General features: G+C 35.1%; 1 protein-coding gene across 1 annotated transcript in view; it reads right to left on the reverse strand.

Annotated features, from left to right (window-relative positions):
• LOC113625332 (sperm-associated antigen 16 protein-like) overlaps positions 1–27,422 on the reverse strand; it is a 187,770-nt gene that overhangs the window by 130,603 nt on the left and 29,745 nt on the right. The window contains exon 2 of the mRNA XM_027115800.1: positions 19,834–20,019. Coding sequence (XP_026971601.1) covers positions 19,834–20,019 — 186 coding nt within the window. The remainder of the gene's footprint in view (positions 1–19,833; positions 20,020–27,422) is intronic.

Below are 27,422 nucleotides of genomic sequence, written 5' to 3' on the forward strand. Positions count from 1 at the left end.
AATCTTTAGTTAGACTGACCAAAGAAAAAAACAGAACAGACTCAATTAGCAGTAAAAGAGAGGACATCAATATCAACCTTACAGAAATAAACAAGGATTACAAGGAAACCCTATAAAAAACTGTATGCCAACAATTTAGACAACTTAAATTAAATGGATAAATTTCTAAAAAAGACACCAACTACTAAAATTGACTCAAGAAGAAATAGAAAATCTGAATAGACATATACTGAGTAAAGTGACTGAATTGTTGCATTAGTCAGCTAAGGCTGCCTTAACGAAATACCACAGACTGAGTGACCTAAATAACAGTATTTATTTCTCACAGTTTTATTGGCTGTGAGTCCAAGATCAAGGTGTTGTCAAGTTTGGTTTCTCTGAAGCCTCTTTACTTGGCTTGGAAATGCCCATCATTTTACTGTGTCTTCACATGGCCTTTCTATTTTTAGATAACATGATTTTATACATAGAAAATCCTATGAAATCTACAGAAAAACTATAAAAGTAACAAGTTCAGCAAGGTTGCAGGATACAGGATCAATATACACATATCAATTGGATTTCTAGATACTAACAATGAACATTCCCCACATCCAAAATTAAGAAAACAATTTCCTTTAAAATAGCATCAACAATAGTAAGATCCCTAGGAATAAATTCGACAAAATAATTTCACATCTTGTACTCTGCAAACTCTAAAACATTCTTAGAAGAAATTAAACACCTAAATGAAGGGAAGAACATCATATGTTCTTAGATTAGAAGACTAAAACTTTGAGGGTGATAATACTACCCAGTTGATCTACAGATCCAACACAATTCCTATCAAAACCATGGCTTTTTTTTTTTCAAAATTGACAAACTGATCTAAAATTCAAATGGAAATGCAAGGGACTCAGAATAGCCAAAGTGATCTTGAAAAAGAAGAACGAAGTTGGAGAATTCACATCTCCTGATTTCAAAACTTACAATAAAGCAACAGTAATTAAGAAAGTATGGCACTATAATAAGGATAAACATATAGGTAAATCAAATAAAATTGAGAGTCCAGAAATAAACCTAATAAACCCTTAGTTTATGGTTAACTAATTTTCAACAAGAATATCTAGATAATTCAACATGGAAATAACAAAATTTTCAACAAAGGTGTTTCAAGGAAAGTTAGAACAACTGGATATCCACATGTAAAAAAATAAAGCTAAACCAATTATTTGTATCTTGCACACAAAATGGATCATAGACCTAATTGTAAAAGTCAAATTTATAAAACTCCTGGAAGAAAACATAAGAAATATAAGAACAGATGTTTATGATCTTGGCTTTGGCAATACTTCCCTACATAGAACTCCAAAAGTACAAGGAATGAAAGAAATAATTGATAAATTGGACTTAATCAAAATTAAAAGTATTTGTGCTGCTAATGATACTATCAAAAAAGTAAACAATCCACAGAATGGAAAAATATTTGAAAATTATATGTCTAATGATATGTAAAGAAATGTGTATATAATATGTAAAGAAATACATAAATAAATTCTAAAACTGAATAATAAAAAGTTAATCCAATTAAACTGGGCAATGAATCTGATTAGACATTTATCCATAGAAGATATGCAAGTGGCTATAAGCACATGAAAAGATGCTCAACTTACTATCCACTAGGGAAATGCAAATGAATGCCATGATGTGACACAACTTCACACCCACTGAGAGAACTGTAAGACTAAGTCATATTAAAAAATAGCTAATAACAAGCGTTGGCAAGGATTTGGAGAAATTGGAACCCATATACATTTCCAATAGAAATGTAAATGGTATAGCTGCTTTGAAAAATAGTTTGGATGTTCTTCTAAATGCTAAGCAGAGAGTAACCATGTGACCCAGCAATTCCATTCCTAGGCTTATACCCAAGAGAATTGAAGACATATGTTTACACAAATATTGTAGACAAATGTTGCAGACAAATATTCCATAGCACCATAATTCATAAAAGTCCAAAGTGGAAACATCTCAAATATCCAATGTTGAATGAACAAATATGGTATATCCATATAGTAGAATATGCACATGGTATTTTCCAGTGCTGATCTAATTTTATCCTTATATGGTTTTATTTTTATAAAAGTTTTGGAAAGCATAGAGTTCTGTGTTTGGTTTACAAACTGTCTTTTGTTATCACAAATCACTATGATTAATTTATTAAATATATCCTGTTCCTCGCCTTCTTGAGAATACCTGCTTTCTGGAGTTTAGAGCTCCATATCCTCTATTTTCCTTATGCATTATAAGCCCTTGAAGCATTTTATATATATTTTTTCCTTTTTCTCTGCATTCTATCATGCCTTTTAATATGCATCCCCCATAATACTATTCTGATTTTTTTCAGTATGAGTTATGCTCTTAATTTATCTTCAATGTATTTTTGTATTCTACTATCATATTTGGGTTTACTTGAATTCCTTTATACTCTAAAACTGAATCAAAACAGTTTTCTGAGGAGAATTCTGGTACTTCCACTTGGTAAGCCTTTGAATCATCCCTGAATGATGGACCATAGGTGATATTCTTAGAATATATTTATGCATTATGAGGAGCTACCCTATCAAACTTATTACTGTATCCATTATAAAAATATTGTTGAGGGCATCATTTAATGAACCTGCCTGCATTCTTTGATGAGTTCATCAGTTAAAATCCTCCCACCAGGGCTTCCCTGGTGGTGCAGTGGTTGAGAGTCCCCCTGCCGATGCAGGGGACACGGGTTCGTGCCCCGGTCTGGAAAGATCCCATGTGCCGCAGATTGGCTGGGCCCATGAGCCATGGCCGCTGGGCCTGCGCGTCCGGAGCCTGTGCTCTGCAAGGGGAGAGGCTGCAGCGGTGAGAGGCCCGTGTACCGCAAAAAAAAAAAAATCCTCCCTTATACTAATAATATAGTTGTGTGTTTTTTTCCTTAACTTTGCTTGGCTGTTTGAAAGCTTAAAACTAAAAGTGTGCCTCAAACTAAAAGTGTTTCCAAGGTTAAATATTAATCAACTTATGCCAAATATATTATAAAGAAAACTATGTCAAAGAGGGAAATGAGGAACAACTTATTTCTAAAGCAAAAGAGATGCTATCCTGAATAATATTTTTTAAATGCCTTGAGAAGGTACGAAGGCAATTTAGAAGCTGCTGACTTGAGTGGAATGCTCTGGAGAACTTTTGAACAGGAGAAGCCATTGTGAAAGGGTCATGTGACCTGTGGTCCTCCTCGAACTGAAACAGGTCAAAGATGCAAGGGGGAGCTTAAAGATGAGATGACTGTGTCTGTGTGTGGGTATCCCTCCAAGAGCACATACGTGTTAGGATAAAAAAAAAAGTCTATGACATGTGAAGAGACAAAAAGTCACTTAGTGTAATATTTTTGAAATTCCAGTTTTCATAATTCTTAGAAGAATAAAGGGAAATAAAGATCATTTGCAAAGATCGCCAATGGCCACAGGTACTGGAATCCAAACGAGAAGAACTGATGTGTGTGAAGCAGTCATTGCATGAACCTTTTCTTTGATATAATATGATCAGCTTATCTTATTCTAAACTAGAATATATTAATGGTTCATAACATTTTAAGATTCAGGTGAATCCTCTGAGTCACGCAATACAACACATGAATAAGAAAATGTGCCAGTTCATGTCACCTAGCTATAGATATATTCAGTGAAAGATGCTTCGGTCACTTCTGACCCAACATTATATATTTTCGTGTCATCTGAATAAAGCCTACATTTTGTTCACACATGTAAGGTTTGTACTCAGTGAAGGAGTGTTACACAGCAAAGATTTGCTAAAGGAGCGTAAAGAAAGAAACCATCTTAATTAATGTTAGTTTTAGAAAATAACCTGAATCTGCTGTGTAGCATTTCACCTGAATATAGGAGTACAGGCTTCTCTGTACATATATTTGTGCACCTTTAATTTTGTCGGACTCAAACCTACTTTCATACACCTCATCATGTAATCAAATAAAGGGCACATGTAGGCATGATAAACAGTATTTGGAGTTAAATGTTCGGTGACAGTATTCTTTCAATCCTACAGTTGATACTTATTTGCTTTGATGAAAAAGTTTAAATACCGAAGATCTCGCAGTGCAAACAAATATATATTGGAAGTGAAGAGTGGCGATCATTTTGTCAAAATGTTTTTTAACTCATTAGATTTTCAGTATTGGATGAATAAAAGTTGGACATTAAAAAGGAGTTTTACAGTTGAGTGGTGCCCCTGCCTCTAGAAAAGACTGTGCATATTTGTAGGCACTATTTTCATACAACTTGAACTCTCTCATCATTCTATCCTGTAGATGTTAGTAAACTATCCGAAGAAAGTATCAAGAGTTGCTCAGATTTCCTTAGTTCTCATTCAATATGGTTATCTGAAGACAAGGCCAAAGAGACCCTATTTCAGAAGATAGTGGATGGAAAGAAGTTGTAGGGACCCATTTATTTAAGTTCAGTTACTGCAGGATATATACTTGTCAAGGAGAGAGATGTGGAGGAGTGATTTAACAGTTTGCAATCTACGGAACAACTATGACAGAAATACGTGGGAAGGTGTAGGAAGTAACGGCTTACTCTGAATAAGGTGAAGATTTAAGAATGGATTCTAAGGGAAAATGTGAGGCAGAAGATGGGATAACATGCCATTAGTTAACTATTAGGGGCTACATAGGATATTTTAAAGGGTAGAGAAAATAGGAGACTGTGATGTGGCAGAAGGACAACAAAGATAAAGAGAATTAGAGCAGAAAAATGAATGCTTTATGACACAGAACAAATTATTCATAAAAGCCAATTTTGGATTACCCAACAGAAAGAAGAAGCATGTGCCTAAGGCACTCACAAAACAGCTACACCAAAAAGAAGGATAAAGGGCAAAAAGAAAAGGGAAAAATAGAGAAAGAAAGATAGAATTTTAAAAGAATTTTATATTCTAAAGTAAACAGAATAACATCAAAGGGATTTTCATAGACAAAAATCAAGTCTTGATGGGCTTTCTTATACACATCGTTTATTGTTTTTAATTTTTAAATTTTGAATTATGTGTGGGAGGAGTTTATTTTTGTGTGTGTGATTAAGGCCTTAAAACTCACAATCTGACTCTCATCAGAAAAAATAAACAGGAAAGAAAAGTGTATCCATCAGAGATTGAGGTTATGCACGGGGGCTTCTTAGAAGGGCATAGTCTTCCACTCAAATTTGGAAGGAACAAAAAATAGGTGGATTATTGGAGAAGAGTCTAGAGGGAATTTAATTCTGAGGAGTAGCATGAAAAAAAAGAAAACAATTAGCAATAAATAAGACACGAGTGAGGGTCTCTAAGAAAAAAAGAAAGATATTAACTAGAAAAAGAATATGAAATTTACTGGTCAGGAAAGCCAGGCTGAAGTGATATTAGATAGAGAGAAAAATAGGTTTGGGAAGACAGAAACTAGACTAGCCCAAAAAAATTTGAAAGAAAAGAAAGCAAAAACTGAAGAAGTCACACTACCTGATTTTAAGACTTACTACGTACTACAGTAATCAAGACTGTGTGGTATTAATGAAATAATAAATGCACAGATCAGTGGAATGGAATAGAGAACCCAGAAACAGACCCACATAAATATAGTCAACTGATTTTTTACTTTTCTCCATTGAATTGCTTTTGTGCCTTTCTCAAAAATCAGGTATTTTGTTTGTTTTTATTTGTAAATATTCATCAAACCGTGATCCTACACCTCAGCAAACTCTCTGACAAAGGATGTGAAGCCAAAATAAATAAAAAACTTTCAACAGAAAATGAACAGTAAGAAAACAATCCAATTAGAAACTGGGCCAGAACATGAACAGACACTTCAAAGAAGATATACAGATGGCAAATAAGTACAATTGACCCTTTAAAAACGTGGGTGTGAACTGTGCAGGTCTACATATATATGGATTTTTTTCAATAAATATCTACTATGGTACTGCAAAATTCACAGGTGGTTTACTCTGTGGATTTGGAGGGCCGACTTTAAACTTACACATGGATTTTCGACTGAGCAGGGGTTCATGACCCAACCCCTACATAGTTCAAGGGTCAACTATACATGAAAAGATGGTCAACATCATTAGCCATTAGAGAAATGCAAATTAAGACCATGATGAGATACTGCTATATACCTATTAGAATGGCCAAGATAATACAAAAATACTAACAGTATTTTACTAACAGCTCATCCGAATTCTGATGAGCATGTGGAGAAACCGCATTTCTCACGCATTGTGACAGTAATGTAAAATAGTTTAGTTACACTGGAAAACAGTTTGGCAGTTTGTAATCAAGTTAAATGTACACTTACCATACAACCCAGCAATTGTACTCTTGGGCATTTATTCTAGAGAAATGAAGACTTATGCTCACACAAAAACCTATACATGAACGTTCATTGCAGCTTTATTTGTACTATCTCCAAAATGGAAACAAACAAAATATCCTTCAAGGAGTGAATCTATAAGCAAACTCGTATACCTATACAATTTACTATGATTTAGCAATAAAAAGGGTTAAGTCCTGCTACACAAAATAGTTAAATGAATCTCAAGGGCATTTCACTGAATGAAAAAGAGCCAACCTCAGATGTTCACATACTGTATGGTTCAATTTATATAACAATTTTGAATTGACATTTATAGTAATGGAGACCAGAACAGTGGTTGCCAAGGGTTAGAGTGGGGGGAAGAGTGTGACCATGAAGGGGTAACCTGAGGGAGTTTCCTTATGGTGATGGAACTGTCTGTATCCTGATTACAGAGGTATAGAGTTACATTGGTTACTCTAATTTACATGTGTGATAAACTTTCATAGAACTACACACACACACATATGAAAATGCATGTAGTAGAAACTGGTGAGATTTGACTAAGGTCTGCGCTTGTGTTACTAATACTGTACCAATGTCAGTTTCCTAGTTTTGATAATATACAATAGTCGATATTATCATTGGGGGAATCTGGGTGAAGAGTACATGAAAGCTGTTCATTCTTCAATTTATTCTGGGTAATTAAACTAATTCAAAATAAAAAGGTATAAAAGAGTAATAGGGATCATCTAAAATTTACTGAGCAGAGAAGCAATGATACTCTAAAATTACTCCAATAATCTATTTATAAGAATTTCTCCAACAATCTATTTTTAAGAATTGAGACAAGAAGTTAGACTCCATTTTCTTCTAAGAATGATCATAAAAGTCTATTTAAGTACCTAGGTCAACTGAAGAAGCATGAATTCTATAATATAAAATAGAGCTAAAATACAACTTTAATACTACATTCACATTTGCAAGGAGATGATTATAAGAGAAATGTGGGGTTAGAAAGAGGATATATCGTTTGAAAACTGGTTGCCATTATTCCTCTCCCTAAATGCACACTTTTGTGTAGTCACTTCTTACACTGATCCTGGTCTTGGCCATGTGACTTGCTTTGGTCAATGGGACAGCTGCAAGCAGAAACTTGAAAAAGAGGCTTGAACACAGGGGAAAAAGGAGTAGGGAGGGTGTTAGGGATTTAAAGATAGAGGAGAAAGGAATGAAATATTCATTTTGCACGGTAGAAAGTTAATTGGCAGAGGAAATTCAGTAGGATTCAACTTGTGAGTTGAGGTTATAAATATAAAGTGAGACCAGTCATCATGATCTGGGGTGTGTGTGTGTGTGCGCGCGCGCGTGCACACGCGTGTGCACGCGCGTTTGTGTCTCCTATCCATGCTCAGCTGACCAGGTGTAGGTACAGAGTAGGCAGAGAACTGGTTTAAATAGAGTTGGGGTGTTGACAGGCAAAAAATGTGGAGGAAGAGAGGACCAAGGGATTTGCAGCTGTGTGGGAAGGGCAGACCACTGTGATGGACCTTGGATGTCACTCTGGGTAAGAAGGGAGAAACAGGAAGGCTGTTATCAGGGCAAGAGAAAAAACAGTGGAGACAATAAGTTATCAACACCTCTGGAATCAAAGAATTGTTGGAGCAGGTGGTATTAGAGGATACAAGCCAGGGAAGTGGGATGGGGAATGGTACGCACAGAGCAGAAAACCTAAAATCGAGATTTGAAAGTTGTTGGAAGTAAGGAGGTGAAGAAACTGGAAGTCCAAGGTGTTAGATGAATTTTCTGCTTGGATAACGATATTGCACTCCATGAACACAGTAAGCCATGTGATAAATCATTTCAAACGTGATGGGTATGACCATACAGTGAAGGAGTGGCTAATGGTACGGTCTCAAAGCATGTGCTTCTGTGGTTTGTGAGGAGGCGGGAGGAAAGAAAGTGATCTAGAAGTGACAGTGAAGACCATGGAGGGGATGTAAACCATTAATTTATACATTAATTTTTAAAATGTTTATTACTTTTCCTGTCTGTTTGAGTACTGGGAACAGATCAGTGAACAACCTTCCAGGTCCAGTGGTGGGAAAATTTGTGTCAGTATTCCAGAAAAATTTAACTTTTGCATATATATATATATATATATATATATGATAAATGTGTATAAAACTCAAACACATTTTATGTATGTACCTCAAAGACAGGGTCTAGTGATCACTATTTATTATGAGTTGTAAATCTTTTGGAAAGAATTAAGGGGAGGTAGTTACAGGATCCATTAGAAAAGGAGCTCTGTCTTCTCAAGGGAGACCAGTTTAAGTAAAAAGATAAAGAGTACAATGAAGAGATGGAGGATATAAAATATTTTGCTAACGACAGGCAGTGGATTCCAAAGCATACAGTGGAAGGGAGATCAGAGGTGAGTGAGAAATCAAGTCTGATTGGTGGATATATGGACAATAAGTAGAGTATAAAGGCTGTTTTTATTGAGGTGATCCAAATAAACAAGACTCTCAGTCATATGGGATTAATCCCAATAGCCTCTTAAGGGAAGATAATCAATTCCAGCTTGGGGACTGGGTTCTTAGATAGAGTTTAGTGATAGGAATATGAACGTAGGTAGTAAGAGCCATGATAATTCAGATAATGAAGAACTAATTTATTGTTGGGAGCTATCACTGAAAGCTTCAAGTCTAAGACATCATAGTCTGCTTAGATATGATTAAGAGGAAATGAGAGCAAGGAATAGAGGTGGCTACATAATAATTACCACTGTTGCTAGTTAATGTTATTTGTGTAAGAGATTTACAATCCATGATGAATATTAAGTATGTAGGCAGTACCTTTGAGGTGTAGATATATAATTTATTGTTACAAGTTTGCATATACCTATGATATATTAATATGTATTTGTGTAATAGTGGAGCAAAGTTCAAAGTGAAGTTAAATTTACTCTGGCGATACTGACATTAATATTCTCTAAAAAGTGCATTGAATTTGTCACATGATAACTATAGAAATAGACAATGAAATGAATTATATAACACCTCTAAAACTGGAAGCATTAGATGCTTTTATAAACTTGTCAGACATTGGATCAAAGATAATCAAGAAAAAAATGTCAAATGTCCACTTTCTTTTATAGCAGCCATGGCTTCACATAAAGATATCTTTTGTGTTTCTAGGCTAAAACACTGCACCTTTTAGAATACATATTTAGATAATCACCATGAATTTCCAACAGTAACTTTAAGTCTTAAATTTATGGGTAAGAAAGTTTTACTTGGACGTGTATTCAGACAATAACACATAAAATTACTATAATTAACTCATTCGACATCTTTAGTTTTTAAATGTCCTGAATTACTTAGCATAAGAAAAAACAAGTTTTGGATCTCTTTGTATCTGTCTGTATACTTAGGAAATCACATAATATAGGTATGCTTCTTTCTAACCAGAAGTAAAAAAATTAAACATAAGCAGGGTAGGATAAAACAGACACATCTTAGTATAATTATTTCTATTTGTTTTTACTGAATAGCATTTTAGACTGTTCCTTGCTAATGCGTATTATCCTAAAATCCATCATATTCTTCCTTATGCAAGGCAAAAAACAAACTGACACCATAACCCCAAACCAAACTGAAACGGAACCATCACAGGAAAGTTCATTCTTCATGTGAAAACTGCTCTAAACTATCCTAATTGGATGGTTTATGTGTGACGGATACCTACAGGCTACTGATAATACTCAAATACCAATGAAAAAATTATATTTGGAAAGATGACAGACTCAGCACCATTTTTAATATCCACGTCGTTGGTGGCTTATTACCCCGATGGTTCTACTTATTTCCAAGAATGGAGAACTAGTATGCACTCACAGCATCTCAGAAAGTCAGTCACCCTCAGTGATAGTTGCTTTGCACCTCTAGAGGTACGGAATTAATATTGCGATCAATGGCCAGGTTAGAGAACTTGTCTAATAATTTATAAATTGTAGAAAACCAGCAACACCTTCTTCTATACTGTAAGCTCCACTAGGGCTAGGCTTTGTTTGTCCAATTCAGTGCTGTATCCCCAACTCCAGGGATAAGAGTTGCTGAGTGACTGGTAAAAAATTGAATAAATGAATAATCAATTTTAAAGATAGAAAGCAATTTGTAATAATTCCACGGGCAAATCTACTAAATGATTCAAGAAATTATGGGCCAAATCAGAAGAGATGACTTTTCTAGAAGGTGAAATCCTGCTAGAGGCAATGCTTCCTGCAGGATCCATTCCAGGTTAAGAGGTAACCGAAGGCCAGACCAGGGAATAATCATTTCATGTTCCTTGACTGAAGAAGGTCTGGTTCATTTCCTACGCAGGACACACGTTAACAAGTTCTGCTCTTACTGATACACGTTAATATTTTGTACAAACTCATGCCAGATACTGTGAAGAAACAGTATTTAAAATTTCTATGAAAACATGTCCCTAGTGTTTTAAGAGAACAAATTCAATTTTATTACCTAAATAGGAAGTATTTCCCATCTCACAACATAGTTTTATATAAGAAAGCAGTTTAATTCTACCTAAATTTTTATTGCTTGCTATTTTTATATCAGTTTACCTCTTTTGATATGATGCACTTGGACATCCAATTCATTTCGATAACAACTGAATCAAAACAGAGTTTTCTTTAAAGGAAAACCATTTCAGTAATTCCAAAACAATGTTTCAGGGACATGGTAATACTTAGTATTTTCTGTCTCCAATAAATGGTTTTGAAACAAATTGGGTTTTGGAGTCATATAGAAAGCATAAGTAAGTAAATAAATGCAATTTAGATTAGATGATATTTAAAATATTTGAGATAGTCAAACATTTATGCACTGCTTTAATACTAGTATATGTATATACATCAACATTTGGATATACACACACAAACACGTGTAAGCATACTATACATATGATCAAACCTTAAATATACAAGTATATGTGAATATAAATGGAAATCAAAGAAGATGTAATAATTGATATATTATCCACGGAACAGGATAAATTGATCACAACAGGTCAATTTTAGAATGCTACTATGTCTTTTAATATAACATAATTATGTTTCAAGCATTGCTCTAGCAGTCTATTAATATATACCTTGGGTGCCTTTTCAAGTATAAGAAGGCAAGCTGGGGGGTTTACAATACAAGACAGGTATTAATGTACCAATAATCCACGCCCTCGAGTCTTAATACTTCCAACATTGCTATGCTTTAAAACCATTAATATTGTACAATATGTCCTTCATCTCTAATATATCCAATTTTGCATATGTATCATAAAGGACATGACATATATTATTAACAAAATATATTATAAATACTAACCTCCCTTTTTGTAACTTATTTGGTGCTATCTCATCATTACTAATTTTATAGTAAAGAAATAAATTTCTCACAATTTGGAGTTCATGTTGGTACACTATCTGACCAAAGAAATTAATAGTACCTACTATTAAAAGAGGATAACTCACCATTAAGAGAATCTTAATATTTTACATTTCCTTTTTCTTAATTTTAACTGTTCCCTTTATTTATAGCATTCTGTTTCTCTCATCTCATCCAGGCTGGGGGTTATATTGCCCAATGAATTATTAAATTAAGAAGGAAGCAATGTTGGTGGGCAGGAAGGAACACTCAGTTCTCTTCAATGGACATCACCTGTTAGATGAACAATGAGAAGGCATCCCTCACTCTACAGCATTTCCTGGAATGCCAGTTGATGAATCTGGTTGGAAAAGCTTTTTTATAAAGTTCACATTGGTGTTCCAGTATAAAGAGAATGAGCTTTATGCCTTCCAGGTGTCTCAAAATATAACAGGTGATTTGCTTTCTCCTTCTCTCATAACTCATAATGCCTCAGCAATTCCTAGTGTCTTCATCTTCCAAATCTATCCAAAATACAAGCAATTCTCATTACCGTCACTGTTCCCATTGTGGCTCAATCCTTCACTGTCTTTTGCCTGGATGGTTGCAATAGCCTCTCAACTGCTCTTCCTGTTTTTACCCTTGTCTCCCCAGCCCTCCTCTGTCACAGTTTAATCTAAAAACAGTAACCAGAGTCATCTTGTTAGAGTATAAAACAGATTATGTGACTCTTTTGCTCAAAACTCTCCAGTGTTTTCCCATCTCATTGAGAATAAAGGTAAAAGACATTCAAATGGGCTACAAGGCTGTGTGTTGTGTGCCACATACATGTTTAACTGCCTTATCTCTATTATTCACTTGTCTACTCCAGTCACACTGGCCTTCTTGTTGTTCCTTAGTCATATAAGTCCTGCTACCACCATAGGGGAGCTCACTGCTCAGAAAAGCTTGGAATGTTCTTCTCCTAGATATTATCTTGGCTTACTGCCTCACCTACTTCAGATTACCCAAATATCAACTTCACAGTGAGAATTTCCCTGACCATCCTGTTTAAAATTGCAATTCCTTCCTATGCCCACCACTCCTTTCCACTTTTCATATTTTATTTTTTCTTTACCAAACTTAACACCCCCAAATACTATATATAATAGTTTATTATTATTATTTTTAATTTGCCTTATTTTCTGCCTCGCAATAGAATGTCATCTACATGAGTACAGGAGTTTTTGTCTATTTTGTTCACTGATAGAGCTTAGTGACTAGAGCAATGCACATAACAAAGTATCCAATACATATTTGTTGGGTCTACAAATAATTTTTGAAAAAAACAAACGTATAAGGTTAACCACAAAGCAGGTACTATTTTGTATCCTATCAGCCTGACTGCAATCAGCAAAACTGATTTTCATCAGTAAGTATAGTCAATGCTACTATGAAATTGAAGTCCTTAGTGTTTTTTCTATTGTTTAAATGAAATCATTATTATTGAATCAGCTTTCCACTAATGGAGGCACTAATTTACTGTACTTGCGTTTTAACAGCTACCTTTATAGGCATTAACTTCCATGCAAATCAGTTATTTGACTTACAGATATTGCTAACGGCAAATAGGACTTAATAGGCTCCAAAAGTATTGCAACAGATGTCAAGGATGAGAAGTGAGAAGGGGCAAGGGAAAAAAAAAAAGCAGTTGAATGGCCATCTAATATCAGCACAGAGTTTCTATTATTATGCCATCCAAATAATTTTGATAACATTACAGGGCTTGTAGTAGTTGCCTTATTAATATGTCGTGAGGAAAAAAAAAACATTACCTGAAAAATATTTACAAGGTGCCTATACTGGACTGGGAAGATCAAAGTACTACAACAAACAGAGTGGGAATATAATTTTTCAAATAAAATAGAAATTTATTTTCTTATTTCTGACTAGTCCAGAGAATGCTGCAGGTGAACTGGAGGTAGGGATTGGGGGTGGCTTTACATCAAGCAGGCTGACGATCACACTGTCATTTTCAACGATTGGTTTCTAAGGTTACTCTGGCTATGGTCATTAATATCCCATCCCACCACATGGGAGAAAGAATATAGAAATGTGCATATCATTTCAACTTATATTCTATTGCAGGGAACTTAGTGACGTAACCACACTTAACTTAAAGCAAGGCTGAGAAACACCACTTAGATAGAAAGCCAGGTGTCCAATTCACATGGAAGAAGGAGAAAGCGAGTTCTGGTGAACAGCTAGCAGTCTCTGCCACAGTTTGGCCTTTTGCACACCAAATATCTGTGCCGTCCTTCTTTTCACATGTACAGTATTCAGTTATATCCCCCACCCCCCACCCCCGCAAAAAGGAGACAACACAAATTCTCACTCATTTACTGCTTGTATCTCGCAGTCCATGATCTCTGCATGATGCACAATCTGCTCCACTGGGTTGAAAGGTGTCTCTTGTGTTCTAGTGACCAACCAAATAAAAGACAAGCTTTCTGCCTTCTCTACTGTCATAGATAAAATGTACAACGATGAAGCAGGGCACAATACTGCAATACAAACTCCAGTACAGAAAGAAGGAAAAAATGGGAAACACACAAGAGTCACTAGCCCAAAGAGTGACAGAATCCTGGGCAGGCATCGCGAGAAACTTTGTCATTGTACTGAAGTTTTTTGATTGAATCATGCCTCTCTCACTAAGAGGAGCTCCTTTGCTTATTATTCTTTGTGGTCTCTGGCTTTGTTCCATGGCCAAGGTTTTTCCTTGTCCATTTTCCTCTATGACCACATCTGAAGTGGGAGCTGTTGTCTGTGACTACCTTCCAAACTATATAACACTAGCAGTCCACTTCCTTTGAATGTAAGTTCAGGGTCTTGAGGACTGTTCTACAGTTAGAAGAGTCAGGAGATTATTAAGGATAGGCTCATGGTTTCCTTACCAATACAGTTCTCTCAAAAACGAGGTAGGTTTTCTGATATATTCGCTTCCAGTGAATGGAATGCAGTGGTAACCACAAATTACTTTTCTAAACATAGTTCTTAAACTTTTATTTTTCTCTCAAACATAATTTTCAAGTCATCTGAAACAATACACCTGGATATAAGGGCAGCAGATTTACTTCCCATTGTTTAGCGTCCAGAAGCTGAATTATACAAAGCACTCTGTTTCCTTCCACCCTTGTTACAAACCACTCAATTCTTGCCTTTGTAATACTGTCTTAAAATCAGTGGGGGCAGCTACACTTGGTAACATTTTGCTTGTTTCAAATCCTTTCCCCTCAAACTACAAGCTAAGTACAGGCACACAGTCTGTGTTCCAAACCTCAGAGATACAGTGTGGTATAGGCACTCATACAAATACCCAACTACCTTGGGGAGAAAAGCATCCACGGGCCAACCAGAATATCTTATCTGATATTATAAACTGCAGATGCATTGCACATTCTGTTTCAAAATTGCTGCATTTTTAAATTACTTGTAATCTCACTGAGGGCAGTAATGGAGTCTTAGAATTTTCTAATGTCTATAACACAGCCCAACACTGGTAATTCATTACATGAATATTTATTGATGATCTTATGCTTTAAAGAAACACAATTTTTATAGTCGACTGAGACATTTACTGATTTTCCTATCTAATTTTCATCACTTTATAGATTTATGTAGAATAAGACAATTAAATTATAATTTGAATGTGGATGGGAACAGGAAAAGCACTTTCTTCATGTGTATGTGTTGATTTTCTCTATTATTTATGCAACCAAATTGCCATGCATCAAGAATTCTCTACTTAGGATACAATGGTGTGTGTGTGCGTGTGTGTGTGTGTGCTTTAAGACTGATTTTTAAATGGTTCTGAAGAAATTAGGGGCAGGACAGGAATAAAGACGCAGAGGTAGAGAATGGACTTGAGGACACAGGGAGGGGAAAGGGTAAGCTGGGACGAAGTGAGAGAGTGGCATGGACATACATACACTACCAAATGTAAAATAGATAGGTAGTGGGAAGCAGCCACATAGCACAGGGAGATCAGCACAGTGCTATGTGACTACCTAGAGGGGTGGGATAGGGAGGGTGGGAGGGAGACGCAAGAGGGAGGAGATATGGGGATATATGTATATGTATAGCTGATTCACTTTGTTATAAAGCAGAAACTAACACACCATTGTAAAGCAATTATACTCCAATAAAGATGTTAAAAAAAGACTGATTTTAAAGCATGTATTTGAAAATTAAGGTAGCAATCAATGATTACAAATTAAAACACATGTAAGTTTCCACTTTTTTATAAATGATTATTCAAAAGACCATTGAAGTACTACTTTTAATTATTCATAGAAACCTCGTAGAGTGTCAGTGCATCCAGACTAAGAATGCCCCAGATATTGTCCAGAGATTCTTATTAGCATTTAGTAAACGTGGGTCTTGATCTGCATATTTTACACTAAATATGATTTCCAGGTATACAATTTTCTGGTGAGGAGCTAATTAGATGGTCTTAGCAGGTAATATCCAATTCAAGAAGAGTTATAGAGCTAGGGATATGACACCAACCAAAGGATATTCAAGGCTGAGCCAGGGGTTCGAAGGGAAGGGCAGACTGTAAATACAAAAAGAATATATTCTAAATTCTTCCTTCTCTGGTGAACAGCAGAGTCTATCAATATTTTTTTAATTAAAAACTATGTGGCATTGGGCTCCCCTGGTGGCGCAGTGGTTAAGAGTCTGCCTGCCAATGCAGGAGACAGCGGTTCGATCCCTGGTCTGGGAAGATCCCACATGCCGCGGAGCCACTGAGCCTGTGTGCCACAACTACTGAGCCTGTGCTCTAGAGCCCACGAGCCACAACTAGTGAGCCCGCGTACCACAACTACTGAAGCCCGTGCGCCTAGAGCCCATGCTCTGCAACAAGAGAAGCCACCGCAATGAGAAGCCTGCGCATTGCAACGAAGAGTAGCCTCCGCTCACCACAACTACAGAAAACCTGCACACAGCAACGAAGACCCAACACAGCCAAAAATAAACAAAATAAATAAAAAATTAAAAAATAATAAAAAATAAATAAATTAAAAAACAAAACTATGTGGCTCCAATATAAGAGTATATGACCCAGCATAGCACAGTTTCTACCACCATCATCTTACCAAGGCAAATAACCTCTCCCCTTAAGTCACTAAGCCAGTTCCAATGACCTACAAACTTTTAAGCAAGACACTAGTTTTAGACATATCTACACAGTATGGATCCATGAGCAATCATAAATTACAGCTCCGTGCTTTGATTATAACTTTGAAAGGTCTATCAATAGCCACCAAAGAAACAATCAATCTCTCCCTATTTGTCAATATTTATCCACTACCTCAGCTTCAAAACTGGTATAATTTCTTTGTCTTTGATGATGACAGTGAGCTCTTGACACTGATGGGAAATTTGAAATGTAAAGGATTTTTGGCATCAATCAGAAGCAATTTTGATCTGTTATATCAATATCTACTGGGTCTCAATTGGAAGACAGTATTTGGATATCAGGGTTATGGAGAAAAGCTTTCAAGTCAAATGGTTTGAAATTATTCTAAGTAGGGCTGAGTCTACTGGGAATCCTTTTTTTTTTTTTTTTTAACACAGTTTGATTTAAACACTTTGAATGATTAAGACATTTGAAGATATATTTTAGAATGGACCACAGTCTTCTATTAAAATCCTCATCTAAGCCAAAAGTGATAAAAAATTAAAATTAGATAAATGTTAAAAGTTCACTTATATAAGTCCTAGAGATCTACTGTACAAAACAGTACCTATAGATAACAGAACTGTTAGCATACTTAAAATTTTTCTAATAGGCTAGATCTTATATTAAGTGTTCTTATAAAAATAACAATAATAAAGAGGGCAGGAGGAAACTTTTAGAGGCAATAGATACGCTTATGCATTGATTGTAATGGTTTCATGGGTATATATTTATCTTCAAACTCATCAAGTTGTTTACACTAAATATGCACAGCTTTCTGTATGTCAATCATACTCCAAAATAAAGTAGTTTTAAAAAATTCCAGTAATCTATTATAATAAATATTTATGAAATACGGTTGCATAATATAGAAACATAATAAAATTAAGAATTACATGATTGATTATTCCAGATAACCAAATGGTACGCACATGAGTATTAAAACATATCTTAAATTGTCACTATTTTAGACAGAAATAGGTTTAAAATGTATTATTTAGAGCCATGTTTTCTCATTCAGAATATCACAAACATTAGTGATCTGTATCTTTGTAACTCAAGTGGATTATGCTATTTATCCATTAATGCTCTGTAATTGTCAAGGTCTAGACAGGAGACAGAACTTGCACTTAACATTTTAACAGCGAGAATTTAATATATGGGATTGTTAACTATGCATAAAGTTGTTAGCTAGATGACTATAAAGAGAAAGCAAGAACATTAAGGTATCATGGAGAAAGCCGCCGCAGGAAAGAGCTACCACCCATAGGACTGAGTGAACAAAGGCACTGCAGTGGCATTATTGAAACGTAAAACCTTGGTGGGGGCACTACAGAGCTGAAACTCAGCCTCTGAGGAGGGGGCATGTGATTGCTAGTACTGATGTTCCTCATCTTGGAAAAGAGGCCATGCAGAGTTGGGAACACAGAGCTCTGAGAAGGGGGCACCTGTTTGCTAGAACTAATGTCTTTGATGATGGACGGCATGATGCAGCTGTTTCTGCGAGCACTGGAAAAACTGTCAACTGGATTCAGCTGCTGTGATGAGAATAAACTGATGCTGCTGAGGTGAAGTGCTGCTAGGGGATATCCACTGGAACCGCAAGTCCAGAAGCAGCCCACAGGAAGGGAACAGGAAGAAGCAGGCCCCTCTACCTCCCCTAGCCTTGTGGTCTCCTGCAGGCGCCCACTATTACCAAAGCCTAATAGAGAGTCAGATGGCAAAGCAAAAATGTGGTTTGCAAAGTTCCAGCTCCAGCATCACAAAAAAGATACAGGAGGGCGAGTTTGGTACTGAGAGAAAATAGCATAATGACTGGCACATGGCCTTAAGAGATAAACTACAGATAGAACAGAGCACACCCTTTCAAAGAACCCTCCCAGGAAACCTGTTGACTTTTCTGTAAGCACCTTACATGCTCTCTCTTCTAAATATGTTATCCATGATTCAAGGAAGAGTGGGGAAAGTTTGTTAAAGGTACCTGTTTTACCCATGACCCCCAAAACAATAGTGTCCACCTTTAATGCAAGTTCATCTTTCTCTTACAAAATAAATTACAATGGCTCAGTGATAATTGTTCACATAAATTTTGAGGAGTCACTGTCACTTATATTTGGAATCTGGGCATGGATTAAAATATTAAAGTGATCAGAAATCTGACTGATGATCTTTAATCTCTTAGTTAGCTGAAGCAATCAGGGTATTGGATACCAGCTCTTTTTATCTTATTTGTATACCTAACAGGATGGAATAATCATCCAAAAATACAAAATACAGGTATTTTGATAGCAAAAATATAATAAATTTGTCTCTCTGGAATTAAGATCAAAGCATATGGTATTGTATAGGACTTTGCTTTCCATAAATTGGATTAATTCTTACAATTTGTGAATTGCCAAGAAGCATTTAATTTGAGAAATGTTATAATATATCAAAATTTAGTGAAAAGCAAACAATTATTTCTGTCATCTTCATGCCTACTGAATTGTTGGTTTGACAATCCAGAGAGACAGCAGACCTATGGAGGGGAGAACGAAAAATCTAACTCTTTAAAATAAGTCTTTGTCTCTATCTTGCTTAAAACAGCTTCCCAATGAAGCAATTCTAATCTGATTACATAGGCTTGATCTTGAACCTACATTTAGAAAGAACTCATTACATCAACAGAGATTAATGGAATTAGAAATGGATTTTACAGAGATTATTTAAGTAACTCTATAGTTTTATAATTAACAGGGTTTTTCTTTTAATTTCCCACTGAGGGAAAATTTATCCATGTATATTTATCAACATAGGGTGCTAATATTGTTCAAATTACTTCTTACCTATTAACATCCCAGATTTTGCTAGTTGTATCCAATGAGGAGGAAGCCACAAAATCACCACAGGAGTGCCACGTGCAGGACCATACTGCATGGGTGTGTCCTTCGAAGGTCAAAATGCAATTGCCTTTAGACAGGTCCCATAATTTAACTGTAGTGTCACCACTTGAAGTAGCCAACTTGTTGCCACTATTTGCAAGAACATAAAAAAGTAATCTGTTAAAAAAATCAACTTGCAGTTAATTTATTATGAATGGTTGTATTCTGTGAATAACTTGTGTGTGTGTCTGAGTTATTTTTACTTTTAAGGACATATCTTTATGCCTGAATCTTATTATCTTATTTGAGTCTGCACAATTTGATACTTCCTTATATTGTTTAGTAATTCAAATTGATTAGAGAACTGCTGTTGCACAGTTTCTGTATTAATTCTATAGTCTTCCAGATTAATCCACTAAACAGCACTTTTTTAACATATACGTTAGTTTCAGGGCTATGTTAGGCTCTGTGGATGATATAACCTCAGAATGATGAAAATTTAGACGTGGGCTAAGACAATTTCAAACACATAATACAACATAAAACAGTAGGTCAGCATTGTTTATGTTTGTATTAATTAAATGCTGCAGGAGTGCAGCTTGCATTTTGAAGAAATATGTGAATCAGAAATGAGAGGACTTTGGAGCTACATCTTGAGAGATGAAAGATTTTGAAGAGCTGGGTGGTTAAGAATGAGTCATTGGATTTTCCATTTGAGTCATTAGTAGATGTTAAAAAAGCAGTGGCTTTCAAGTGGTGGACCCAAAAAAAAGTTTAAGAAATGAGTGGGTGTCCATATCATGAAAAGAAACATCTAGGTTTTTTCCACATCCTTCAGCATTGTTTGCTCCTTCTATGTGTTCTCTTAGTAACTTTTCTCTCACTGAATATAATGAACTGCTTATCTGCCTCCTTCCTTGTGTTTTTGATGGGGAACTGTTTCCTCTCTCTGTTTCTACAGCATCAAGCATTATGATTAACCAACTGAAGTGCTCATTAAATGCTTTCAGAATGAATAAATATATGAATGAATGAATGAAGTGATGCTATAAATGAAGAAGAAAAGTTGCCCAAAATTTCTAAGACCGTAATGGCACTTGCATCAAGACAAGCATTTTGCTTGCTTGCTTTTACTTGCTTACTTTTATGCTGAGAGAATTGAACTTTTATGAGCAGCAACCACTGGAGAGGAAGGCTCAAAGATTCTGCCAGAAAAGCAGATTATAGAGTGAAGACATTTGCATTAAAGTGATAAAAGGATATTTATTTCTTTTTCAAATTAGCAGATTTTAAAAATTACTAAAAAAAAGTACTATATAAGCGTAGTCCTTTACTAATAGGTAGATATTAAAAACTGTCCTTTGCTTTGCAACTGTGGTTTATCTGTACATGTTTGCCATTAAAATTTTTACTTTTTAATATTAAAACTGAAAAATACATTTGTCTAAAGATACCGCATTATAATATCACATTGAGGGTTATAGCTTCAAAATATGAATCTGGGTAGGGGCCTGGGGGGACACAGACATTCAGTCCATGACAGTATATAAGTTAAAAATAGGGATGGTAGAAAAAAAGAATACATTTTCCTGGTCAAAATCTCAGAGGAGAATGATATAAAATGGGATACAGGAAACACTCAAAGAATTACAAGTTGACAATTTACAGAAACTGGAAATTTAAGATGTAGAACCACAGATTCTGGAAGAAAAATGTATACCAGGTGGAATAAACAGTGTAAACAAGAAGAAATCTTCACTTAGATAAATTTTAGTCAACTGCAGAGCACCATAGGCAACAATATAAATAATTAGAAGAATAAGAAGAGAAAAAAAGAGAAGGAAACGTTATTTATTTACATAGCGCTTAACACATGCTAGAAACTCTACTAAGCACATTATATACATTTGATCCTCACAAGCATCGAATAGTTTGGGCAGCTTTATTATCTCCAAAACACTTGAACAGTATCACAGAGCTAGTAAGTGGCAGATCTGGAATTTCTTCAAAGAGCCAAGAGAAAATCAGGTTACTTTAGAATTATCAAAAGTTCCTCTCAAGATAGGCAAATAAAAATATCCTCAGCTAAACAAAGCAGTTCTCCCCTAGGGGAACTACTAAGAATGTATTTCAAGGGTGGAAAAAAACAGATCTTAGAAGGAAGATCTGAAATGAAGGAAGGGTGAGCAAAGAATCTGGTAAACATGTCAGTATATCCAAACACTTATATAACATCAATAGTGCTTGAAGAAATTTAAACAAGAAAACAACAGTAATATTGACAATAACATTCCTGTGGAAGACACTACACTGATTAATTTTAAACTTTATGAAGTCAATTCTGCATGGTGAAACGTTAAGGTTAACCACTAAAAGAACAGGAATAGAGTACATAACTTCTAGACCAGTACAAAAAATGAGAAATAGGTTTTTGTTTTAATATCCAAAATAAAGCAAGAAAGGAGAAATACAGCACTAGAATAAGTGGTAGGAATAGAAAACAAACAAGAAAAGACAGTAGAAAAAAAGTGAAACATAATAATACCAGTAAATACAAACGACCTAAACAGGAAGTTAAAAGACAAAGATTTTTCAGTTTGGCTAAAAATGAACAAGTTCAGCTACATGATGTTTACATGAGGCTCACTAAACTCCTTAGGACATAAAAAGGTCAAAAGTTAAAAAAAAAAAAGATACCTAGCCTAAAAGGAATGGAAAAAAAAAAAGATGAAGTAGCTCTATTAATATCAGACAAAAAAGACCTTAGGGCAAAAATGTGTTATTAGGGATAAAAATAGTCCCTATGTAAATAAATAAAATGATAAAATGTTTCACTCCTAGGAAGATTTTTAAACTAAATTATATAAAAATACTGAATGCATCTTAACTGATAAAAGTGACAATGTTAGCACCATAGAAACAAAAATGACCAATCTACTGTCAAAGTGAAAGATTTATGCACCTCTCTCAATTTATTTTCTAATTCAAAATTCAAAAAGATATGGAATCTTTAAGGAATAAAAATTACAACCTTAATGGCTGTATATAAAAGCCTTTGTCAAATAACTAGTGACTATACATTCTTCTCAAGTATATATGGAACATTTATAAAAACAGACAATATAGAAACCCATAAAGCAAGTCTTAACAAATTGAACATATTTGTTATCACAGAGGTTATATTTTTCTCATCACAATTCAATTGTTATAAATGAATAACAAAATCATATATTTTTAAAACCTGTATATATGTGAATTTTAAAACAGTTTTAAATAACTTACATATCAAAGAAGAAATAACAGTAGATATTTAAAAATAATTAGAACTAAATGAAAACACAACATATTAAAATTATGAAGGTGAAATCAAAATAGAATTTTAAAGGCAACTTAATTTCTTGACCTTCTAATAATGAAAAGAATACAGCCTCAAAATTGTTCTGCTAAACATGAGACTTTAAGTTTAGAAAAAATATGCTATCAACTATGAAAATGGAAGATCAATAAAGACCAAAGTGGTTCTTTAAAAAAACTAAAATAAGTATATCCCTGCTAAGGCTGAAAAAAAAGAAAAGAAAAACATCCCTCAATATGACAATCTATTAAGCCATACACTAAAGAGATTTTACAAAGGTATAAAGTAGTGTCATTCTTTTCATTTTTCTTGAAAATTATTTTTCATAAAAAATGTTATGTAAGCATGAGTTTTTTGCAGCTTATGAACAGCCTACAAATAAATCATATCAAATTTGGTTGGGTCAAGCCCATTTATACTTTACAAACAGTAAGCAAGAATTATCATCTGTTTTTATAAATAGTTTATATTTTCTGTAATTGTTTTATTCCTTATTTTTCCATATTCTTTGTGCAAATTATTGACTTTTTCAGACTTTGGCACATAACTGCAGAAATATTAGAGTTTGTTACTGTCAAAAATGACTTCAGTTTTGAGAACTAAATATATTATAACTTCCAGATTGATGCTAATTACCTGTTTTTACAGAAATGTGCTAATGTGTTTCATTAGGAAGGGGTGGAACAGAAAGAAATTAATGCCTCTTGTGTCACAAAGTAGGAAGTGGAGAGAGTAGAAACAAGAAGATGTGGTTGGCTTCTCGCTCTGGCTCTGCTAGATGACCTACGTGACCTTGGACAGGCCATTTCACATTTACATTTAACACTTGTGAAATTCACTGTCTTTATTTGAAAATATGGATGATATGTTCTGCTCAGTATAATTTAAAGTGTTGTTTTGAAGATCAAATCAAAGAACTTTTATAACAGCACATTTTTAATTCCAGGTATCATTCAAACTTGTGATTATTTTTTTAAAAAAGATTCTCTTGGATCTCTAGTTCAGTTTTTATGTGAAATTGTTTACTCACATTTCCATAAATAGTGGAATGAGATCCAATTACTACCATTATATTGCAGTCTCATCTACCTGTGTCTATCTACTCAATAGTACTATATGAATTTGTAAAAGGACTATCAGTCACAGTGTTCTCAATTACCACAGAATACACATGTATTATTTTATGTAGCAGAATAACATACAACCAAAATCTAATTAAACTATTTTCTTCTTCTGTGTTTGTATAGGTAAAAGATCTAATTTTGGTTTCACTGAGCTCATAAAATGATGACATTAGGAAAGCTCACATTTAGAATTTAGATTACTTGAAAAACATTGTCACATTTGAGATACATTTTTACTGTCCCGTTTGTGAGAGTCCCCCAAACTTTAAGCTAAAAGTTAAAAGGGCTTAATGCTTTCATACAAGTTACTTTAAACCCTTACTTAGTCTTCGATACAGAGCTGCTTGGCTGCATTAGGGCTGGGTGTTGAGGGCACTGTGAAAGAGGAAAGTAAGATTCAAGTACAGGTCCACACAGAGAATGGTCTTGGTTGGTTTTCTGAAGTAAAGGGTGCCCATGTCCAAATGTTCTTGCCTTCACTTCCAAGTGATACACCCTTTTTTGTGTAGGAATCTGGAATCAACCAAGAATCATAAACAAAGCAAATACAGAAGACGGCATTATATGCAGATATTACAGACTCTAGCAGAATCAGAGAGGCAGGATTGAGCATTCAGGAAAGAACAGGCTTTCCCTGGCTGGATGCAAAACTACTGTCCTTTTTTGGGAGGGTAGATTGCTTGGAGCTCCAGGTTCACCTCTGTCAATTGAGAAACTTCAATGGGATTCTTAGCTCAACCATCGTTTACACAGGAAAGGCAAGATGCTGGCAAGTAGACTCCCCTGCAACTGTCATACAGTGTTTATAAGATATACTATTTATTAGGTAAATGCACGAATGATATACATAATAAGGAAGGAGAGAGTTCAACTGGAAATATATCTGTGTTAATAGAAGCATAGCCTATATCATTTAGGGCTGTATGAACAAGTTTACATATAGCAAGACATCTTGGTACAGAGGAAAAAATATAGAATTACGAAACTACTAACATGTTACTAGTTATTTTTATTCTGTTTTATCCTTTGTATTTATGTTATCGTTTTAGGTTGTAGAAGCAGAAGAACAGAAATTGGTAGGTTAGTTTATGAAACTTTATGTGGAGATTATGAATAATGGTGTCATCTTGGAAATAAGAGAGATGCCACCAGAATGCCTTCAAACTTTCAAGTATCAATTTAAATTTGGTGAATTATATATTTTATTATGTAGTTTTCTTATTGCATCCAACATGCTTCTCTGAGTATTCTCCAGTCGTCATTCATATAGGTGTATGTATGTGACATATTTGTGAAAAACATAACCTTGGGTAATTAAATGATGTTCTCATTCTTTTTTAAATTAAGTTTCTATGCATACCTTAGGTCTTTGTCTAGAAAAAATTATTTTCAGTGTATTAAATCTAAATTTTTTCAACTACCTCAAGACCTCTACATTTGATATTTTCTTTTTTTTTTTTTTTTTTCCTTTCTTTTGGCCCAATGTTCTAGGTAGAACAGAATACAAAGTGCAGGGTACAGGCCCTGAGAAGGGCATGACTTGTTCAAGAAGCTGAAAGGTCAGTGTGGGGGGAGGTGGGGGAGGCGGGAGGTGGGTAGTGGAATGGATGGGAGGGGGTAGTGAAGGTGTAGAAATGGAGACTTGAGAAGTAGGAGGAGCCAGGCCACTCAGGGCCTATTGGCAACAGTGAGGTAGGTATTTGGAATTTAGCCTAAGTGCTAAGAGATTTCAAGACACAGGAGACTCATTCATCCATTTCACAGTTGGTCACATGCTCCAGACACTGTACCAGACAACTCAGTCCATCGTCCCTCCATGCTTTTCAAACACACCAACCATGCTCCCCTCTGCACACACTTCCTCTCATCCCCTTGGATATTCCCATGGGTTGGTCCATGAATTCAGTTAAAAACCTTTTCTTTAATTTCACCTTATCATGGAGGACATCTCTGACAATTCTACTGAAAATACTGTATCATCTCAGTTTTTTGCTTCTCCCTTTTCCCCTTCACTGTTTATTTCTCTATAGCACTTATCACAATCTATTAAGCTATATATCACTTATTTCATTTATTGTCTCTCTCTGCCAATAGAATGTAACATGTATGAGGGCAGGAACTATTTTCTACTCCCTACCATATCCCCAATGCCTAGCTTTGTGCTTAGCATATAGGGACTCTCAATAAATTGCTGCTGAACCAATGACTCAATGAATGAAACACAATCACAAATATGACAATGTCGCTGAATCCCTGTTTTTAATGGATAATTCTTGAGGTTTATAGATACAAAGAACAATGTAGGCAAATGGATCCTAATGCCCCATTTTACCATGGGATATCTTATTTGGGTATTTATTTTCTCAAAGAAGCTTTATTTCATGGCATAATAAATTATTTCCTTCTGAATTTTGCCTGAGTTATTATATATAAAATTTCAGACCATGTTGAAAACATTATCATACAGCCTCAGGAAAATAGCATTTCCCCCATCCGCCTCATACCTTCTTTGGAAAGATGCAGGACATAAATAAATTCAGTGAATAAGTAATTAGCTCACTTTTAGTTGCAGAAATGATATATTTTCTATTTCTAGTGAGAAGTCAAAGAGTCTTTGAGTCTTTGGATCATCACAACAGGGATTTAATAAAGAGTCATGGTAGTGTAACAAATTCTAAGCATTAGGTCTGAATTACACCAGTAGCCTCCTAACTGCTTCTGGTCTCGTCCCTCTACAATCTTTTTTTTCAGTACAGAAGCCTAAAGGATCCTGTTCATGCTGCTCCTCTGCTCAAACCCTCCAATGGCTCCTCATTGCCCAGAGTAAAGCCAAAATCCTAACTACAAAATAAGGCCCTACACGATCCACCCATCACATGCCTAGTTACCACTAATTCCTTCTCATAACACTCTCCTCCTCCCTCGCTACTCTAGCTACACAAAGACTTTGAACCCACTGTTTTTCCTTCTGGGAATGTTCTTTCTCAGAAAACCAATGACTAGGTTCCTTCCCTATCTTCAGGACTTTGCAGAAAGACACATCAAAGAGGCCTATCTAAAATGCAATCTCACCT

This window comes from Aethalodelphis obliquidens, unplaced genomic scaffold (genome assembly GCF_003676395.1).
Source record: "Aethalodelphis obliquidens isolate GAN/ISIS:26980383/991018 unplaced genomic scaffold, ASM367639v1 scaffold2, whole genome shotgun sequence".
NCBI classification, from domain to species: domain Eukaryota; kingdom Metazoa; phylum Chordata; class Mammalia; order Artiodactyla; family Delphinidae; genus Aethalodelphis; species Aethalodelphis obliquidens.